The sequence below is a fragment of the Vicia villosa genome, unplaced genomic scaffold (assembly GCF_029867415.1).
Source record: "Vicia villosa cultivar HV-30 ecotype Madison, WI unplaced genomic scaffold, Vvil1.0 ctg.000684F_1_1_2_unsc, whole genome shotgun sequence".
Lineage (NCBI taxonomy): Eukaryota > Viridiplantae > Streptophyta > Magnoliopsida > Fabales > Fabaceae > Vicia > Vicia villosa.
Genome location: NW_026705305.1, coordinates 28,159 through 50,001, shown reverse-complemented (window position 1 = coordinate 50,001; position 21,843 = coordinate 28,159). Strand labels below are relative to the sequence as shown.

General features: G+C 34.1%; 1 protein-coding gene across 1 annotated transcript; it reads right to left on the bottom strand.

Moving 5' to 3' along the window:
- Window positions 1-6: 6 nt before the first annotated feature.
- LOC131630437 (protein NARROW LEAF 1-like) lies at window positions 7-3,550 on the bottom strand (the record flags this gene model as incomplete). Its single annotated transcript, XM_058901207.1, has 6 exons — window positions 3,307-3,550; window positions 2,104-2,620; window positions 1,635-1,778; window positions 1,299-1,539; window positions 179-679; window positions 7-89 (listed from the first exon to the last, which is right to left on the bottom strand). Coding segments are annotated over exons 2-6 (1,464 nt in total), but the record flags the coding sequence as incomplete, so codon positions are not given.
- Between the last annotated feature and the right edge of the window lie 18,293 nt (window positions 3,551-21,843).

The following is a 21,843-nucleotide window of genomic DNA, read 5'->3' as shown; positions in this document are numbered from 1 at the left end:
CTTTTCTTTTATTGGCACGGTGGGAGATGATTCTCCATTAGAACTACCAATTCCGACAGTAGAACCGTTCCTGTGCTCGTGTGCCGCAGCTAAAATACAACCGAAGAAATGGAAAGTCAGCTGTGGGTGTTTGGTGAATAATTAACCGGTTTGGAAATTAAATGTTACAGAAACAAACCTTGGAGTGCTTCATTTGTTGTTACGAGATCTAGTTCAAGGAGATCAAGAAGCCGGCCAAGGTCAACACCACTTGTCCAATTCTCAGGGGGTTGACCAACTCTTAGTTTCAAACGACCCCGGTTAGCTGTCCCTCCCCAAATAATGCCAACGGGGCGTGGCTTCTCCCTATTCTGACCAGTTAATAGAATGAGGCTTCCACTGTCACCTTCAAGGTCAAATGTCTGCTGGTTCTCACCGACGACAAGAAAATCAGTGAGAAAACAAATACCTTTCTCATCATTATACTCGAGGGCGTAGGCCATTATAGTTCCTGTAGTCAAACCAGAACTTCTTCCAACTTTAATCACTTGCCTACCAATAAGACTGTTGATTGGAGACTGCAAATCTATGACGTGGACTTCACCAATATCACCCACACCTCTTATAGATGTAATCACGTTGTTCATATTAAAATCTTCTGCGAATGGGATGAATGCACCATCAGCTCGCACAAATGTTTCTGCAAGATAACAAAATTTTGAAAACATTAGAAAGAGTTTGACAATCCATTGTGAAAAGATACTTATTCAAATCAAAGTAACATACTATTTTTCTCATTATAAGGAACATAAATTGCTACTAAGTGTAACATCTTCAAGAGTAGGAGAGAGGAGGGAGGAAGAGTTAGATTTAGAAGCCGATATTGGAATAGTCACATATTCGGCATTTATCATAGAAAACAAACTGGTCTGGTATTTGCTGTAGAGCAAGTGCAGAGCAAAACTTTTGGAGTATTCAGAGCAGATTTTATCCACCTCAAGAGCTAAACAGTAGTACAACACCTTCTCAATAAAATAATTATCTGAAAAAGGTAAATATTGTATTCCTCTTATTTACAGCAGGATTCTATTTCTTGAGGCTTTGTTTAGGAGTTTGGATGGGATGGGAGGAGATGAATAGAGAGAGAAAAGTAGATAAATCTTGAACTTAGGGAATGCTCTAAACAGGAAGATCTTTAACTTTACCGTAAAACCATACTTATTAAACCCAAAGCCTATGTCATTAGGATCAAAAGTATGAATTCTGAGCATTCCCTCAGGAAAAATATTAATGACGATTGCAATTTGAAAACAAGTTACCTGGGTTTGTTCCAGCAAAAATGCCGTACCAAAGATCATCAGTAATAAACGATGTTGCTCTCTCAACTGCACCAAGATATACACCGGGTCCAAGACTGGGTGGCAGTGGATGAAACATCTTTTGGTTTGGATAGTCCAAATCAACAGCCACATGTCGATTTGTAAGAAAACCAACTTCTCGACTTCCTGTTCGGCTTCTAACAATAGCACCCAAGGTTCCATATGTCTCTTGACTTGCAACCTTTAAGGGGAAGAAATTTAAAAAGTTAAAAACAAAAAAGAGGAAAATTATTACTGAAACTTGCATTAGAAGTTAATTCCTGTGAGCAAAATAACCTGAGAACCGGAGCCAACACATGAATCGCTTCCCCTTAAGCCATCAGCAAGCTCCGTATATAATTGTTCTTTAGGAGTTTGTGCAGGTGCACCATAATAGGAGAACTCCACAACATCCACGTCGCACCAAACACCTCCTGGCCCCTGTTTAGAAATTGAAATGATTTAAACTTCATCAAATAGAAAAGCTTCATCAAAGATTAGACCAAACTATATTGTTCCTATATGGCTTTGAGATGCTACTTTTACAGATAAATGGAATTTATAATCAGTTAAGGTTACACTAATAAAGCAGTTGTTTGTTTTTCAGCAACCTATAAAACCTATCAATCAAATTAAATTACTAAAAGAAAAGATGAAAAACTGTGTAGTGTATTATAATGATAATAATTGAATTGAAAAGTGTAATGAGATCCACTAAAGCCATGTAGAAACCTGCAACATAGCCAGAAGAACCAAAATTCCCCACCTCAAGGGCAGCAGGTAGGCACTGAACATGGTTGAGCCATTGCCTATGAACTTTATGTGCAACAAAGACAAGAATCGCTGGAATATCAGTCAAAACACCTCCTCTGATCCGAAATCCAATTGCAGTACCAAGACTGAATCGCCGTAATATCTTACTATGAAATGCCCTAATAGTCATAAGTTCAAGCAAGGTAGTAGCCTGTTGTCCTGTCGGCAAACGACCCAAGGTTTCAGGTAGCACTCCCTTTTGAAGGTTTCCAAAATAGTTGGCCCTGTCTTCTGCTGCGTCATTCCAGCGACTCAAGGTGGGCCAAGAAAAATAGGCCGCATTGCTCTCAGAATGCTGAACACCAACTGCAAAAGTTTGCAACTGTATAGGGCTGGACGAAGGATTACGATGACCATAGTAGTTTCTTTCCAAGTCCAGGGATGACTCCTCCGATTGAGTTGATCCAGAATGGTGAACAACTCTCAAGTCCAAACGATTCCGATTCATCTGTCAGCTCTCCTACATCACACTAGTGTAGCTTCTAATCAAAAACTCAGATCCAATTATGCAAATCAAAATACACCATTTCATGTTATGCTCAAATTTAATTGACTTTTCAATCAATAAAAAAGCTTCAACATAGGTGGATAAACAAAACCTAACAAGAAATAGGGTTTCTGCAGAATAACAACAAACAACACAGAAAAGCAAAACCAAACCCGTTTTAAACTGGAAGCTCCAAATCAAAAGATAAGAAAAATACAAACTATATTTGACATATAGATGATTTAGCAAGTTTATCTGTTGCAAAGACCAACCCAACTCTAGAAATTCAATTTCAGTAACTCATATGAAGAGATACACATAAAATAAAAACTGTCAAAAATAGCAACACTTCAATAGCAACTAACTGAAAAATTAGTACAGTTTTTTAGCAAAATCCTCAAGTAACACATACAAACCAAATCCATAAGAAGAAAAGGTTAGGAAATTTACAAATCCTTGTACAGTATACAGAGGAGAGCCAGAAAGTGGTCTCAAAAAATGGGTACCCAAAACCAGAACAAACAACAAACAGTATGTGTGCAAGAGAAAAAGACAAATGAAACGGAAAACACGGTTTTGATAAAAAGCTGAATAAAGAAACAAAACGCAACCCATTAAAAAGGGTAGTGAAAAGGAACAATCTTGCAGGTAGAGATGGAGAAAACTGACCGAAAGGCAATGTTGTTGGAGGTAGAAAAATGGTGTGGAAGAAGAGGAGGTTGAAGGTTTTCATGCCCTATGTAAATTCCCTTCCAATCATTTATCAGAATAAGATTTGAAGAGAAAAGGGAATCAGTTGGATATGGGGCATTCCCCTCTTTAGTGTTGTTGAGAAAGCAGTGAATCAGTGATAGTGATGAATGATGATCATGACAATATTTGTGGATTGTGAAGAAGCATTCATTCATTAATTATTAATATATCTATATATAGAGTTTTTTTTTTGGGATAACCAAATTTTGAGTCTAAAGGGATTGCATAGAGGTTAAAAGTTCATGACCAAAATAGACATTTATTATGTTACAATTTTTTCTATTGATTTTATAACTTTTTTTTGTTAATTCATAGCAATTTTTATTAAATGCTTTAAATAATATTTTAATTTATAGTTTCATATTTTTCTCTCTCTATTTTATTATAATTACTTTAAAATAACATTTTATGAATTTTAAGAAATTGATCTAATTATAAAAATATCTGTAGGTAAATGTAAACTCATCTTAGAGTGTTTTCCAATTTAAGTTTTTTCATCTTTGAATTAGGGCACTAATTTTGTATTCAAATAAAAGCACAATATCTACGATCTCTTGTACTATAGGGTTTTCAGAGGTTTTCATGATTGTTGTGGTGTTAGATCAAACTCACAAAGAGAGGTGAAAAGTTTTATATACTGGTGTTTTGTGTCCAAGTGAATTTTCTCTCAACCTTAGGGTTAAGGTATTTATAGGATTCATTTTAGGCTAGGATTCTAGACTCCAAATAACCGCAATCTTATCTCTCAAGAATGTTGTGAATTGGTGGTTATTCTATTATTCTTTTTAGGAACGTGCCTTTCATTTTTTACTACCTCTTAACATGTAGCTGCCCACGTTCTCGCTAGTGGGTGGGTAACCCGATCAAAGGGTGACTGTTTTACATTTAAGACGCTTGTTACGATAAATGGACGATATTATAAGCAAAAGGTGACTAGATCCCTACTTTGGATTAGGAGCGTTATTCACTTACTCTTTGTAAACAGTCTATCACCTCTTGCGTAGTCTTTCAAAATATATGAGTACATAATCGCTTAAGCACGAGGTTTTGTAAAGGGAAAAGTGATTTAGTGTACCCCTCTGCGAAGTTTTAAGTAGGGCCCCTCAGGCGGGATGTTAAGTTGAGTTCCTCAGGAAAGGCGTTAAGTTAAGTTCCTCATGCGAGACTTTAAATTGAATCCCTCATACGAGATTTTAAGTTGAGTCTATCATGTGACACTTTAAGTTAAATCCCTTAGGAGAGACTTTAAGTTCAGTTTCTCATGTGAGACTTTAAGTTGAGTCTCTCACGCAAGACTTATTGAGTCCCTCAGGCGAGACTTTAAGTTAAGTCTCCCAAGCAAGACTTTAAGTTAAGTCCCTTAGGAGAAACTTAAAGTTGTTTCCCTTAGCCGAAACTTTAGGTTAAGTCCCTTAGGCGAGACTTTCAAGTTTAGTCATTACTTCATGTTTTGTAGAGACCTTATCATGGAAGTCCAGTATTTATATTACCCCTAAAGGCAACAAGGGGTTTCAAATAAAATTCTAGCATTTACATTGTCTCTTAAGGGAGGCAAGAATCTTCCAATGAAAATCCATCATTTATATTGCCTATTGACAGGTCAAGGATTTTCTAATGGGAAATCACCATTTTAGATTAGCTTTTAAGGGTGGCAAGGATTTTTCAATGGAAATCCAGCATTTAGATCACTACAACAAATAACATTTTTTATGACAAAGCTTTCACCTCAGCCAGAAAAAACTGAGGTATTATGCCAAGACGCGCCATGTTTTATTTTTTTATAAAAATAAAAACAATATACTCCCTCAGTTTTCAATAAAACTGAGAGGAAAACAAATCAGGCCACACTTCGAATCTTAACTATTATAGTTTATGTTTTTATTTGTTTATAAGTGAATACTAAATGAAATAACCCTTCGATTTCCTTAAAAATCAAGGGATAAACATAAGCAGGTTTTACTATAAAAGCACTCGTTAAACAGATTGTACCCTAATCCTAACTTATATGTTGTCACCCCAAACTAGTACGCATCATTTTTTGGAATGGATTGCAAGACAAAAAAATCTTCAATGTTCTTCTATCCTAGAACGAAACATTTTTTCCACCCTTGCAATCTATCTCACATAATGGAGTTGATGTTGTATTTTTTGGAACAACTCTTTGTTAAAGAATGTTGGAAAAGTTTCCTATGATAGATTGCAAGTGTAGAAAAAAATTTCTGCTTCCAAGTTAAACAAAGAAAGATGTTCAACCTTTAAAAATATATATGCAACAAAATTTGGAATTACAATGATCATGATGAATCTGGAATTTTTAATATAATGTTTTAAACAATGTAATGTTTTAAAAAATAGATATTATTCACCTCGATTTTATTCTAAAATCGAGGTGCTTACTTATTTTCCCTCGTTTTTTTAACAACTGAGGGAATATGTTACACAACTACAATAATGAGTCTCTACCCTACATTCTTAAATGAACAAAGCTCAAGATATTGCCAAGACATCAATCCACAATAAAACTATGTACATCTACCACTATATATCTTTCTTGTGAAAGCATTTGCCTTGTTAAAATTTGCTCAAGATAATGAAATTTTGGAATTTTAAAAAGCTTGGAAAAGTTCTCAGTAATGGATTACTAGTGCAGAAAAAATATTTGCAAGGTTTGGAACTGGTATTTTCTTACTTAAAGCAGATAACTCTTTAAAAGTTGATTGCATGAAGTTCGTAGAATTTAAAATAATGAGCACAAAATGAATTCAACGGGATCAGGATTAGAGCAAAAATATGTTGTTCTTTGAGAACAACAACTATTATGATAATACTGCATTTGTTGTAATTATATAATTTAATATTCTATATAAACAATGTAATATTAAAAAAAAAACTTATACTCTTTTTACCTCAGCTTTGTCAACTGGAGTGGTTGAATGTGGGTGGCGTGATCAGACCATAGCACTTCATGAAGTTACTCAGTCCAGATCCCTTTGGCCTTATTAAGCTTTTTCTTTATTCCACCCAATATTATTTTGTTTGTAGATCCAGCTTATTTGTTCTCCTATGGGTAGACAACATAAATAAATTTTGTCTGAACACCTAGATCATGAAAGAAATCGACCATGGTGGAGCTGATGAACTGAGTACCATTGTCATAAATGGTTACTACTAGAAAGCCAAACCCACACATGATTTTTTTTCAAATAATAGTGGTGAACCTTCTATGGAATGACCTTAGAGACAACCTCAGCCTCTATCTATTTGGTGAAATAATATACCCCAACGATAAGGAACTTAAGTTGGCAAGGGCCAGTGGGAAAGGGTCCAAAATATCCACACATCATTGGTAAAATGGTTAAGGCAACATGATAGTTTACAGGATTTCTATTGGCATGTGATGTATATTGACGTGCCTTTGACATTTTTCACTCATTATGAAGAATGTTTCGCAGTCTTTCATTAAAGTGGGCTAATAGTAGCTTGTGGGCTAATGTTCCTCAGCCAATATGGCTACCACATGCTCCCTTGTGGACGTCTACGAGGACCAAAGCAACTTCGTGTTCTCTTAGGCATCTTAGAATAGGAAATCTCCCCCCATCTTCTAAATCCTTCCAGAGATCATCGTATACTTTGTTTCATGCTTTCAAATATTTTTTGCTTTGACTTTGTTTGTTGGGAGCTCGTTCGCCTACATGTAGCTGATTATAGGCGACATCTTGTTGTGGTCTGTGTGAATTCAAGAGTATTGGTTTAATCTTCCTCAATATAGGAGCAAAGAGAGTTTCTTGAATTCCAGTACGTTTATGCTCTATCATTTTTGTCTTGGAAATCTTAGAGAGTGTTATACCCCAAAATTTGCCCACATATTTTTCAAGAAAACTCCAATCTGAAAATTAAGGGTCTCATATAATCATGGATTTTTATTTCAACAAATATCCTAACATATGAAACACTTAGTTTTTAGAATTTTTCTTATACAGTAATTTGGCTTGCAGTTGAATTTATTCTTACGCAAACGCCAAATACTGTTTATTACTTCACACATGCTATTTATTTATTTACAGATAAATAGTACTGACACAATTGGTACAGAGTTAAATCTTTTGCAGGCGCAGAATCAGGAAACTCAGACTGTACTGGTAACAAGTAGATTATTATTATCTTTTGTTTCCCACTAATTTTTGTACTATATTCCATTATTTGCAAAAATCTTTTCAAATCTCTTTTTCAAAAATCAAATCTCTCCTTTTTCCAACACTATCATACACTTTCTTTCAAATCTTACTTCCACTCAAATTTTCCTTTTGTACGGAATCACATCATTCCCCAACGTCTCTTTCCTTCTTTCCATTCTATAAATACATCTCATTTTCTTCCATAAAATCTCACATCAAATTCCAATTCATCTTTCAAATTCCTATCTCATATCTATTTTCTCTTCTTCCCTAACAAGAATGGCAAAGTGGATAGAGACACTGTTTCTTACAGTCATCACCATTGCTACGGTAATCATGACTTTCTTCTGCCTGCATAGTCCTGAGGAGTGTGGACCTGCAATAGTTGCACTCCCAATCATCTACATGTTATTGTTCATAGCATGGGTTATCAATCGTCATTCTTAAAATTTGCCGTATTTCTTATTTCTTAAATGTACCGTTTATTCGTCGTACTGTTCAATATAGTATGTGATATTTGTACTGTCAGTATTAAATGTTGTACTATTTGTCATAATATTGCTTAATTACTAAGATAATATTTTGTGTGTTTTCTGCCAGTCAAATATTCCTATTTCTGTGCATTAAATGATTTTCAGGGTTATTATCGGTAATTTTGCCCGCATACCGTAAATATTAGTTATTTATTATGTCTGTGTTTTTCTAACAAGTCATGTAAATAAACTTTCATTTTTTACATAAAACAAAAACAAAAAAACAAAAACAACAAAAAAAAAATTAACTTTGACTGTTGATTTTTCACTCTAACTGCTGCATCAATACCTGAACAGTCAGTTGACAGCCAAACTGCTGGCAGTACAATTCTCAGTGTTTTGTACCATCAATCAAATCAATCTTTCACAATTCAAATTTCCAAGATTTTTGTTCTAGAAGTCTTCTGAATATCACGCGATTAGCAGAAACTCAGCACTGCACAAAAATCAGGTACGCTTAACTGTCTCCTACACAAACAGTCCCTAATCAGGGTTTTTCTTGTTTTTACAGGAGCAACAAGTTTTTGAGAGCTCAAATGGATTTCATACACATCCATATATCTCAAAGTACCATCATACAAATTTTCAAACTTCAATTCACTCAGACGCACCGTCAGCAGCTCAAACAGTCAACAGACGACCCGTTTGACCAGAAAAGTCAACTGACAGTCAAAAATGATATTTTTGTCAAAGTCCATATTTTGTCAAAGGATTCAACATTTGATCATTGGATGATCACAATTCATCAAGGAAAGATCAAAAATCAACAAAACCCTAAGATTCAAAATTAGGGTTTTTGCCTGAAAAGTCAACTCAACTTTGACTGATCATAACTCTCTCATCCTTCATCCAAAAAATGCCAACCAAAGCTCATTGGGAAGGAAATTCAATTATATTTCAAATGCCATTGATCCCATGGTCATTGGATTCACCATTTGAAAAATATGGCCAAAGACATTGCAGGTCATTTTCAAAATCAACAAAAAGACACTTTTTTCAAAAGGACACACAAGGAGAACCAAAAATCATTTTGATATGAGACCAAAGACATTGGTTAGAGGACTCTTTGAGGTTTCCAAAAAGTGCAAGATCTCCTTCATATGACAAAAATTGAGGGATTTACACCTTGTTGAAGTTGGCTAAATTTTGGGAAAATGCATGAAATCAACATTGCTCAAAAATGTTTTTTTTCCAAAAGATGCCAAGTTTTTATGGTCCAAACATCTTTGCCATGTTACTATGGGCCTCCCACGACCAAGACAAACCCCACTTCTATATTATCCATTTTTTGACATAATTTTATCTTATTTTAAGATTAAAATTAAAGGAAAATTGCAAGGATAATTAGTAGCTTGATCTCTAAGCATGACTCACCTCCAAAGTCTTCAATTTTCTGCAGAAGATTGGTGTCCAAGGCAAGAGCATTGAATGGAGTCAAAGTTGGTCAAAAATTCAAGGTTTTTTAATATTAAAGAACCAAACTTTCAACAAAGGCAACAAAGCTTCTTAGCTTGAGTTCCAAGCAACTTTGGGCTATAAATGAGCTATCATACTTCAGCAACAAGAGCAAAAAAAAGAAAAGGGGGACGAAATAGAAGAAGAGCTTGGCCATCTTTATCATAAAATTCTCCAAAAAAATACATACACTTTGTAAATTTCAAATTCAATTCTCCAATCAATATTAATACAAACCAAGCTTTTTAATCATCTTCTCCAACATCATAGAGTAAGATTGAACGCTTAACACAGGCCCATGAGAGTCATATAAAGAATATAATGTTCTTCATGTACATATGAACTTTATTTTCGTTTTCCTACATGCAATTAATTTCAATGCAAACTAACCATTCTAATATGCTCATGAGGTCTTATATGAGTGATCTGGGCCTTAACATTAGAATTCCCACGTGAGGATAGCCATATACCATTGATACATACATATGAGTGTTCTTGCTTGAATCTCTTCGAACCCATGGCTACAGGCCTCAAATTGCAAAACTAACACCACCAATGAACTCAGGGCATCATGTTTAGTGGATCTGGGTTGCTATCTTTCATTGCTAACACGTATTTTTTTTGCAGGTTCATCAGTTGCTAAAAAACTGTATGTTTTAACGTCCAAATAGGGGAGGTTAAAAACCCCCGCTATTTGAGTCTAAAAATCCCACCTCTGGAGGTTGAAGACGACCACGCGTCCAAGCGTGGTTCGTCAGCTCCAATGTTGACTTTTCAGCGCGCCTGCGTGGCCTCTTCCTTGGCTCTCATTCGCTGGTCAATCCAGCGTGGGCCCCAGACAGAAACTTTGAATTCTCCTTGAATTCAGTGTATACTACTCATCATCATATCATGTGCCTTCAGATCTGAACCACTTGATCAATCTCGCCAACTCAATCCAACGCACCAGACATGCAACCACACCATGAACCTTCATTCAAATTCCACACTGGATAAGTATCCTTTTTTATCTTCTATTTTATTTTAATTTCTTTGATAAATTAATTAAAGATAGTTTAAAAAATCAAAAAATTCCACAAAAAATATTTTAGACTTCTAAAAATACATATTATTTTCTGAAATAAAAAATATTTTATTTTTCTTCATAATTTCAATATTTTGCATAATTAATTAGTATATATTTATATATTTGCTTTTTAATTATTCTAACCAATCAAAAAATCATCAAAAAAATTATTCTTTAAATTAAATATTGTTGTACATATTTTGAATAATTTTCTTTTTAAGTTTTAATTATTTGTATAATTATTTGCATAATTATGTTTTAATTAACTTAAATCAATTTCAAATCAATTTCAAAAAAACCCAAAAAAATTAGTTTTGTTTTAAAATCAATTGACAAATATTTTGTACATATTTTTGAACTTAATTTCTAGGTTTAAATCCATTTTCATCTTCTATTTCATTTTAATTTAATTAATCATGCATTAATTATAATTAAAAATCAATCATAAAAAATCCAAAAACATGCCTTTTATTTTTCTTGCAATTTAAAATTCCTAGATAAATGTATAGGATGTCAAATTCATGTAAATAGGCTAGTTTACATTTCCCGCACAATCGATGTAATAGCGTAGATTTACTTTCCGCACTTTACATTTCCGCATTTTAATTTCCAGCAAATATAAACTGCATGTATGTCAAAGATAAAACTGAACCGTTAGATCACTAACTTCAAAGATAAATATCTGAATCCAATCACAATCACACTTGCACCTCTTCAGGTAATCCTTTTCAATCTTTCAAAATCAAAGTCAAATTTCACTGTTTTGAGTACAAAATCGAACCTTGCTTTTATATCCGGTGAAAGGATAGATTTTTAAAGGAAATAGGATAAAGACCTTACAACTCAGGGTAGACCTCCTAGTTTGCTTGCTCAAATCAAAACAAACAAAATTCTCATACACTGCTGTTTCTTAACTTTCCAAAAAGACAATACTTTGTATACATCCAAACACGGATTATTACAAAGTTAACGTTCTTTTCAAAACATCTTTCGAAAAATAAACAAGCATTTTGTATACATCCACACACGGATCATTACAAAATTCAATTCACAAAGTATTTGGGAGCCACATATGAGCAATTTCATAGCAATCAAAAATGATCAATCAACAATTGAGCTAAGCAAACTTAAGAGCCCATGGATAACCATGGATACAAAGGGTGCTAACACCTTCCCTTTGTATAACCTACCCCCTTACCCAGAATTTCTTAAAGGTCTTTTTTCTGTGTCTTTTATAAACCTTTCCTTAATTGGATAAAATAAAAGGTCGGTGGCGACTCTGTGATATTTTCAGAAATGCGAAAGCATTAAGCGACATAAAAAAAAAGAGTCAGTTCACGTATCTCTACAGATCAGAGGTATGGCCCGGTATTGAAAAAAAAATCGGAGGTCCACAATACCTCAGCCATTTTCCGTAGGCAACATCCGAGGGTCGAGGTCATAATTGTGTATCGAAGGCAGCATCATTTAGGGTCGCATGACCTTTTATTATCGAGGCAGCATGGCTGAGGTATCCTCAAATTCGAGGGACATAGCTTATTCTGCAAAAAACACAAAGGCAACAAGCAACAGGCAACAAGGCAACAGAGAGGTTACCCCAAAAGCGTGCGTGTGTGCAACAATCACGTGATTATATTCAGAAAATTATCTTATAATTAATTATCTACATTGATTTAAGGCTTGCACTCCCTAAGATTACTAACCACACAATAATATAACAATAATAATGGGGAAGGGAAATTGTAACCAGCAGATCCCTTAATCAGGGTTTGACATAAGTAATAATAAAACAGGAAAACAAGGTTTAGGGTTACCAAACTTGTAGCTTCGGCGGTTTGACAAATCCTGGAAAAGGCAAACAAAATAGGGTGAGTGCATTTATCGGTTCGATGACGAACACAGTTAACCCTAAAAATAAGGATATAATGTATTTAAAATAAAATAAACAAAATCACTTAGCTTGATTTGATCTGATATGGTTAGCGGGAAGCCTCGGGGTTAACCCTGAAAAGGCAAAGGCAGAAGAGAAATGAAGGCAAGGCAAACCCTGATTATTTAAAAGGAAACAAAATAGTTTTTAAATTAAATAATGTACTTAGCTTTGAATCTTGATCAGGCGCATTGTCGGGAAGCATTTGAAAAATCAACCCTGAAAAAAGGCACAGAAAAAATAACATTTTTTTTAGTGTAGGGCAAATTCTCATAAACCCTGGTTCGGGCACAAGTTAGCCATAGTTAATAGAATAAAACAAATTAATTGTTGGTTTTCAACCCAATTAATTAAATCGGTGAAAATAAGGTTTCGATTAAATATCCTAACCCTAATATATTTTTATCAATTAATAAATAATAATAAAAAAGAAAAGTAATTAAATATGTAATTTAAACAATTTAAATCAAATAAAACTATTAATTTAAAATAAACATTTTTATTTTTGATATTATTATTTTTTTTTTATGAAAAGAAATTCAAGAAGCAAGTTTTATACAAAAAGGAATTTTTAATGAGGGTTTGAAAACAAATAAAATAAAAATGCAATTAAATTATATAATTAAAACAAAAAGAAACTAGAGAATACTCAGCTTCGATTCGCTGTGGCGCGCGCTGAGGGAGTACAACCTGGTCCTTCGCTCCAGGGGCATTAGATCTTAGAAGCTTGTGATCCATTGGCTAATGCGTTGAAGCGTATGATGGTCCCTCAGGCATGAGAAGCGTGGGATCTGAAGCAAGGAAAATGCACAAAATATTTGAGAGAGCCAGGTATCGAACCCGTCCCTCTACGCATGGGGATCACGCGCTCCCATCAACCATTAGGCCATCACCTGTTTGCTGTTTATGCAATCAAACCAAGAAATAATATAAAAAAATAATGTCTTTAACATTCAAACGCAAGAACTCGCGCGCGACATGTTTGGAGATCATCTTCTTCCTCGCGACGACACCACCACCTGCAACCATCAAGACCAAACAATATGCAATATAAATTTATATAAAGACCATGGATCGACTGGAATTGACCCTCCGAACACGATGGTACCATTCGTTTTGCCTAATTTTGGTTATTTAGAAATACCCCAATTCCAAACTCCGAACCCTATCAATGGCGGATTGATGGTTTTGCCACGAAACTATGAATTTCCAGTCCAGAAACGTTCCTTATGATCATACAAATTCAAACACATAACCAAAAATCATTTATAGCATATAATTTGGCATAATCAAAAGTAAATCATCCTTGACAAACCGTGATCGATTATGAATGATTCTGGATGCTTTGGCCTTCGTGAATGATCGTATTAGCTTCAGGAGACTCCAAGGAAGTGATTGGGATCTTCCTTTTAGCCTAAATCCGAATGAAGCTCGGTTTTGCACTTCCCCTTTGTCCACGATTTTTTGAGTTCAAGACTGAGGTTTCTGCAGCAAATTTTCTTCTCAAATCCGTTCCCTAATGCCTTGGATGAGTTATGCCTTTATAGGAGAAAGGATTAGGTCAATAATTTTGGCTTGTATCTTGCTAAATCCATGATTTCCAATCTTGAGAAATTTGATTTGTAAGGTTTCCAAATTGGTTCAATTTCAATCTTTTCTTCTCAATCAATATTCCCATGACTTTCAATCAATAATAATGCAATTGGATAATTATATTTGATTGTAAATCCAAGCCATATCACATCTTTTGATTTTTTGCTTGATTCACTTGAATTTAATCATTTTAAATGAATAAAAAATTCATAATAAATCAACTAAATCCTATAAATTTGTGTAAATGGATATAGACCTCATTGATGATTTGTAGAACAAGATTGGATCAAAAAATATTGGGCCTCTTTGCAAAAGTATTCATTTTGAAGCCTTTTTCTTCACATTTTTCTTCTTAAAATCGACCAACTTTGACAAGGTCTATCTCTCTCAATTTTTGAGGTATGGAAGTGTTCTAGGACTTTTTAGAAACCTTAGAGAGTCCTCTAACCAGTGTCTTTGGTCTCATATCAAAATTATTTTCCATGCTCCTTGTGCGTCCTTTTGAAAAAAATGACTTTTTGTTGACTTCTGAAAAGGACCTATAATGTTTTGGTCCATATTTCCCAAATGAAGCATTTTTAGACTTGGCATGTGAGAGACAAAATTATAGAGGATCAAATTTCCTTCAAAATGAGCTTTGGATGGAAAATTTTGGATGTTCCATGTGAGAGTTATGGCTGGTCAAAGTTCAATTGACTTTCTCCTATGAAAACCCTAATTTAGAAACTTTTAAAATTGTTGATTTCTGATCTTTCCTTGATGAACCATGATCAATTCTTGATCAAATGGTGAACGATACTTCAATACGAGGATCTTGACAAAAAATCAGGAGTTTTGACTGTACTTTGACCACAGTTGACTTTTAGGTCGACCTAGTTGACTGTTGACTTTCTGAACAATTGAGGGATCAATCTTTTGAATTAAGACCTTAATTTGAGTTTGAATAAGAGAAATAGTATGGGCAAATTTTGGGGTATGACAAGGTCAAATGGCTAGTAATCAAGAAAACTCACAAGAAAACTCACAAGATAGAGATGCTCTAGATACAAATCCTCCATCTGGTACATCAACAATAGAAGTTGCACGAGTCATCACCATTATGAAGGGAATCATTTGAGATAGAGATAAAGGATTAATATATAATTTAGAATGGAATTCTGATAACCAAGCAATTGGTACTAATGTTGCAAAATTGACAAGCTACATTGGTACACTTGTTCGTATGCATATTCCAATCTCCGTATCTAAATGGAATATGAAAAGCAAACCATTGGACGATAAAAAAGATATGTTTTGGGCTGAGCTTAAGGTATCATATATGGTTGTTGTTATTATCTTGACGATAATTTGTTTAAATTACTTATACTAACACACTCTATGCGTATGTTTTTTCGCAGAGGTCTTTTAACATACCAGATGAGCGTAAACGCTACATACTTGGTTTGGCCATAAAAAGATATAGAGGGTGGAAAGCTTTTTTAACAAACACCTATCTTAAGGATAAAGAAGGAAACTTTCTTGAAGAGGCCCCGAGACGTCCAAAAAAGTATGAGATCTTCATTAAAGAAGAAGATTGGGTTGAGTTTGTAAATCAAAGAGATGAAGCTTTTCAGAAAAGGAGTGTCACAAATAGGGAGAGAGCATCAAAACCCGCGTATCCATACAAAAAAGGGTGTTTGGGATATGCACGCTTAGAGGAAAAAATTGTAAGTAAATAGAAATGCTATGTTCTTATTAATTGTCTAAATGTGTTGTAATTGACGATTTTATCATTTGTGTCAATGTATAGTTAGAGGAGACGAAAAGTGAGGAAACCTCACTTCTAGTATATGTGTTGTGGAAGGAAGCTCGTGTGGGCAAGAATCGAGCTGTTGATCCCGATGTTCAAAAAGTTTATGATGAATGTGTAAGTATAACACTGTGTCTTTAATTAAATCAAATGTTTATTAATATATAATTAATTTTTTATCTCCACTAATAATTTTTGAAATGTAAATGAATTACATGAGCCCATGTCGCAATTGGTATCCACCGGTGAGGACTAGGATAATAGGAGCGTACTTAGTAGAGCACTAGATGTTCCTGAGTATCCCTGTCGGGTGAGGGGTAAAGGTCATGGTGTGACTCCAACCTCTTTCTATAAGCATTCTAGGAGAAGAAATCCTACCAATGAAGAAGTGTTGCAAAAATTGCAGGAATTACAAGCACAAGTCTCTGAATTGCAAAGAGATAAAGAGATATATATGAGAGAAAAGTGCAATACTTCATCGGTGAAAGAAACTAGTGATAAAGCTAGTATCAATTGTCAAAGAAAATTTCCCGAGGTAATTATAAATTCTTTTTTCTTACAATTGTTCTATTTCTGTAATGATAATGACTCTATATTTATTATTGGTTTAGGGCATTTCATCTTACCAATTATACTTATCGTCACCGGATTATCGCCTAGTTGGCAAGGGAAAAGTGCACAACACTTTGGGAGATTTACTTTTGTTTTAATTTATAGAGCACACTGGTTGTTGCTTGCTATCAACCCTATAAAAGAAGTGGTATATTTTCTGAATTCGATAGATGGTGAGTGGACCAATTATCCGGCTATGAAGTCAACGATTGATAGGTAAGTGAGATCGTTCTAAATATTCGTGTATATTTATATATTTAATTATTTGTGAGATTGATCTAAATATATGCTATTATATTTTGCTAGATCAATACAAGTGTTCCGAAGTCAAAGAGACGCACAGGTATCCCGGACTAAATCAAACAACATTACCTGGATCAGAGTGCATGTACATTAATTTTCACAATTTTGCTTATAATAGTTATGCTACTTGATAAAACAAGACAACTATAAAATCTTATTTGTTTTTCTATGTAGTGTCCACAACAGCGAAACAGTACAGATTGCGGATACTTTGTTTTGAGGTTTTTGAAAGAAATCCTTCAAACGAATCAATTAGAGATTCCAATCACGGTATGGATTTATAACTTAGGATAATTTCTTATAATTTATTACATTTAACTAAATCATGCATATTATGTTTTTGTTATGTTGTACTTTTATGACTTCTATGCTGCTTCTTACACCAGACTTAAGTTGGAAGAAATCAAAGAGGAATTGTGTCAATTTTATATTCAGCGACTATTCATATAGGTATGAATACATTATTCTGTGAAAATATTTATGAATACATTACTGTGTGACAGATTTTGATAATGACTTTGTGTTTGAGTTTCTTTGGTGGATGTTAGTTCATTTTGCTTAATATTAATTGACGATGATGACATTGTTATATGAATCAAGTTTGTTGTTTGCTGAATAAGAGTGCTGAACTTTGTTTTTGTTGTTGAGTTTGATTCTTAAATAAGTGGTACTGATAGTTTGATTTGAGACTGGATTGATGACACATTACATTGGTGGATTGAGTTGCAAATCATATGAAATTGTTGCTAATAATATTATTGATGTTTCTGAATGACAATTTGTTTTCTTGGAAAATTTGAAGTATAGATGTTGTTGTGGGGTCTGTTTTGAAACTTTGTTGTGGTATAGAATTTTTGTGTTGTTTTCATATTGAGGAAATACTATTAGTGTAGAATTTTATATGAGGGGATTGGGTCATTCTGTGTTGCTTGCTCATTATTGTGTGACAGATTTTGATAATGACTTTGTGTTGGAGCCTTTAATTGTGTTTGAGCAAAGTTAGTTTAATTGATCGTGTTGTTCTGTTCATACTTTGCAGGACCAGGACCGTGCGCTCGTCGGATTTTGAGAATTTCGGGCTTATATTCTAATTTAGTTATTGTTAGAGATGATTTAGTTATATGTATCTGTTGTAAACATGAGAATTGAACTATAATGGTGTATATATTTTATTTTGGATTATAATGGTATTATATTGGTATATAATGTCCTACCTATGGTTGAAAATATTACAGGTTGAAAATACATTACAGGTTGAAAATAAATATAGGTTGAAAATATTACAGGTTGAAAATATATTACAGGTCGAAAATATTACAGGTTGAAAATAAATATGAATTACAGGTCGAACTGGGAGGCTTAAATTACAGGTTGCACTTTAAAATACTGCGTTTAGCAACGACAGCGTTTTCAAAAACGCTCTTAAAGGCCTACCTACGAAAGCGCTGCTAAATATAAAAAAAACATAAAAGATAAAAAAAGTGCTGCTATAAGGGATGCTACGAGAGCGTTTTTCTAAATAAAAGCGCTGCTATAGGGAATGCTACGAGAGCGCTTTTCTAGAAAAAGCGCTGCTATAGGGGATGCTACGAGAGCGCTTTTCTGGAAAAGCGCTGCTATAGGGGATGCTACGAGAGCGCTTTCCTAGAAAAAGCGCTGCTATAGGGGATGCTACGAGAGCGCTTTTGGCGTAACAAAAAGCGCTGTCTTTACCTACGGCAGCGCTGACTATGGCAGCGCTTTTAAGCGCTCTAATAGCCCAAAAAAAGCGCTGTAAAAACTACTGTTTGGCATAGTGTATATATATATATATAAAGTTCAACAAAGATCCATTAATTATGGATATGAAATTGTCAATGCTCTTAGACCAAGAATGAAGAAAATGGAATCCCTAAATTACTAGAAAAATCAAAGAAGTTAGTGTTTGTCCTCTATTGATACCTATAATGAATTTACTTAGGTCAAGCATATGAAAAGTTAGTAGATATAGCATGAATGGTCTCCACATGGAGGCTCAAAATTGATTTTGAAATGCATCCAAGTACTAAGACTTCAAATTTTTTCATGTTTGGCACTTAGTTGGACAAAGTCATTTTTCATAATATATTACAATATTTTATGCATATGATCATGTCGTGTAGAATGCGTTTGTTGTAAATTGCAACCTTTTTCTCACGTCACCGACAACACTACTTTATCCTCCATCTTCAACCAATCCAATGTTGGTGATACATGAGACATTGTCATTGTCTTCTTTGTCATTTGACTAAGAAAGATAATAAGAAAACTACAAAAAGGCATTTCAATTAATTTGACTTAATTATGGAATATTTTTATTCAATTTGTTTTGTTATATATCTTCTAGATGTTTAGATTGGCAGTAAGTTTCTTTTAAGTTAATTTTTTTTATATTATTATGTTGAACCCCATTCATTTATATTAAATCATGAAAGTGGTGGGATAGAGTGTTTAGAAAGATTATGTGAAAAGTCTCTGAGAAGATGGCATTTAGATCTGTATATATTCGAGATATTCAAGATATATATGAAGGTGTATCGACTAGTGTTCGGTCACAAAAGGTGGAAGAACAGATAATTCTCCATTATAAGGTTCAACCAAAAACTCTACCTTTTTATTTTAATTTTGGATATACTGGCGAAACACATGCAAGAGCTAGCAACAAGATGCATGTTTTTTTGTAAACGATATAGTCCTACTTTGATAGCCGATAGAGGATTTAAATGATAGACTGAAGACTTGAAGATGAATTTTAGAAACATGTAATTTTCGCTTTAGTAGAAGTAAGACGAATTATATTGAATGTAAGTTCAGCAAATGGATTAGTATTTCTAACCAAGAGTCAAAGTTAGAGACCATATCATTCTACAAATCGCATAGTTTAAATATTTTAACTCCATAATACAAATCAATGGAGAAATTTAAGGGAATATAAACCATCACATTTAAACTGTGTGGCTGAAATAGAGAAAAGATTCAAGAGTTTTATGTGACATAAAGGTACCGCTAAAGTTGAAGGGAAAATGTTACCGAACTGCAATAAGACCCACGAACTTGCACGAGACAAAATGTTTGGCGGTTAAGAATCAATTCAAGAATAAAGTAAGGGTAACACAGATATAGATGTTGCGATGGATGTGTAGTAAAATTAAACATGATAAGACTAAATATATAAGACTAAATATGATAATATTAGAGAGAGTGTTAGGATAAGTACTGAAACAAAAATGATTGTGAAAAATTGTTTGATGGTTTGGACATGTAGAGAAAAGACCTATATATTTTATAGTAAAGAATGAGAATATATCATATGGAGATATGTCAAACAACTAGAGGTGAAACAAAACCTAAAAAAAAAACTAAAAGAAAAATTATTTACAAAGATCCCAAGATTAATAATCTAGATAAAAGTATGAATTTAGATAAAACCTTATGACAAAACTTGATTATGTAGTCGATTCAAGTTAATAGAATAAAAAATGATTGTTGGTTGCATATTGAACCATATTCATCTTCCCTCAATGTTATTCTTTCCCATAGTCGCCGTGATTGCCATAATTTTAAAATTTTATGTTTACTTTATTGGCGCAGAAAAAACTATACTACTTTAAAAGTCACCACAAACAGACTACACCACCGTAATTTCTTGAATCTCATCATAATAATTCAAAACATGCACTTTCTGTGACTAACTTAAATTTGATGAATAAATATTGCGTGTCAAAAACGTGTTGTCGTTGAATTTCATGATAGAAGCAAACGACACAAGCATTACAATATTCAACAAGTTGGCTATTATTTATTTGTATTGACTGCAATACTTAACCAATCATGTTAACAACAATTTTAAGATTAAGCATAGTTTAAACTTTTTTAATTGAAATTATTAAGGAAAATATGGAAAGCTTCACAAATAATGTATTAAATAGATTACAATTATTCAGAAAATCAGCTCAATAAAATAGATTAACAATCAAAATAGCATGATAAAACTTGTGACCAACATCCTTTTCGAAAATTTATGTATAACCTACTATTGACTATTCTAAATTCAAACCTAAGTTACAACTACTTCGGATAGAAGTTCCAACTATCTGTGTGACAAAATTGATGTATAACTTGTGTTGATATAATTTTACTGGATCTTTATATGAGTGTCCGAAAAAGGGTTAGCACATGAAGGAGGGTTAGTATCCAAATAAGGGGGGTATCGTCCCTCCGGTCTAGCACCTGGTAGTCCAGGAGTGGTCGCCCCCAGGATTAGCACCTGATAACCCAAAGAAGGAGAGAATCACCCCCCAAGACTAGAACCTAGTCGCCCTTAGGGCAAACACTTAGTAGTCCAAAGAAAGGATGAGTCGTCTCTCGGGCTAACACCTGGCAGTCTAAAGAAGGGGTGGATTGTCCCCGGGACTAGCATCTGGTAGCCTGAAGAATAAGGGAGTCGCCCCCGGGCTAGCATCCAATATCACAACGAGGGAATAAGCCCCCTTGTTGAACTTAGGTTTAGATACCTAACCCAAAGAGCTAGTCAAATAAGGGATCCACTTCCTCCATGATTCTAGAAAGAAAAAAATCTTCCCTTGACCACTTTCTTAGTCATAGAGTTAGGGCATAATTTCTCACTAACTCTGCAGCTCAGAATTTATAATTTTTTCACCCCTAGTAGTTGAGGGGACAGATCATAACTTACGCATAACACCAAAAGCATAATGCTAAAATACAGAGTCTCTCCTCACCTTACGTGATTAAGTCCTCTAAAACCACAATAGCATCACAAAAGAGGACTTCTCGCCGTCTTGAGCAAACCCTAACCACTCCGAATTGTTATAAACCTACTAAGCCCTCTGAATATCCCTACATTTGTAGAGGTATCATGCACACTTGTACTTTTTGACCATTACACTACTATCGAGGATATTCTAAATTCAAATCTGAATCACAGCTAATACGTGTAGAAAGTCAAACTATCCATGTCA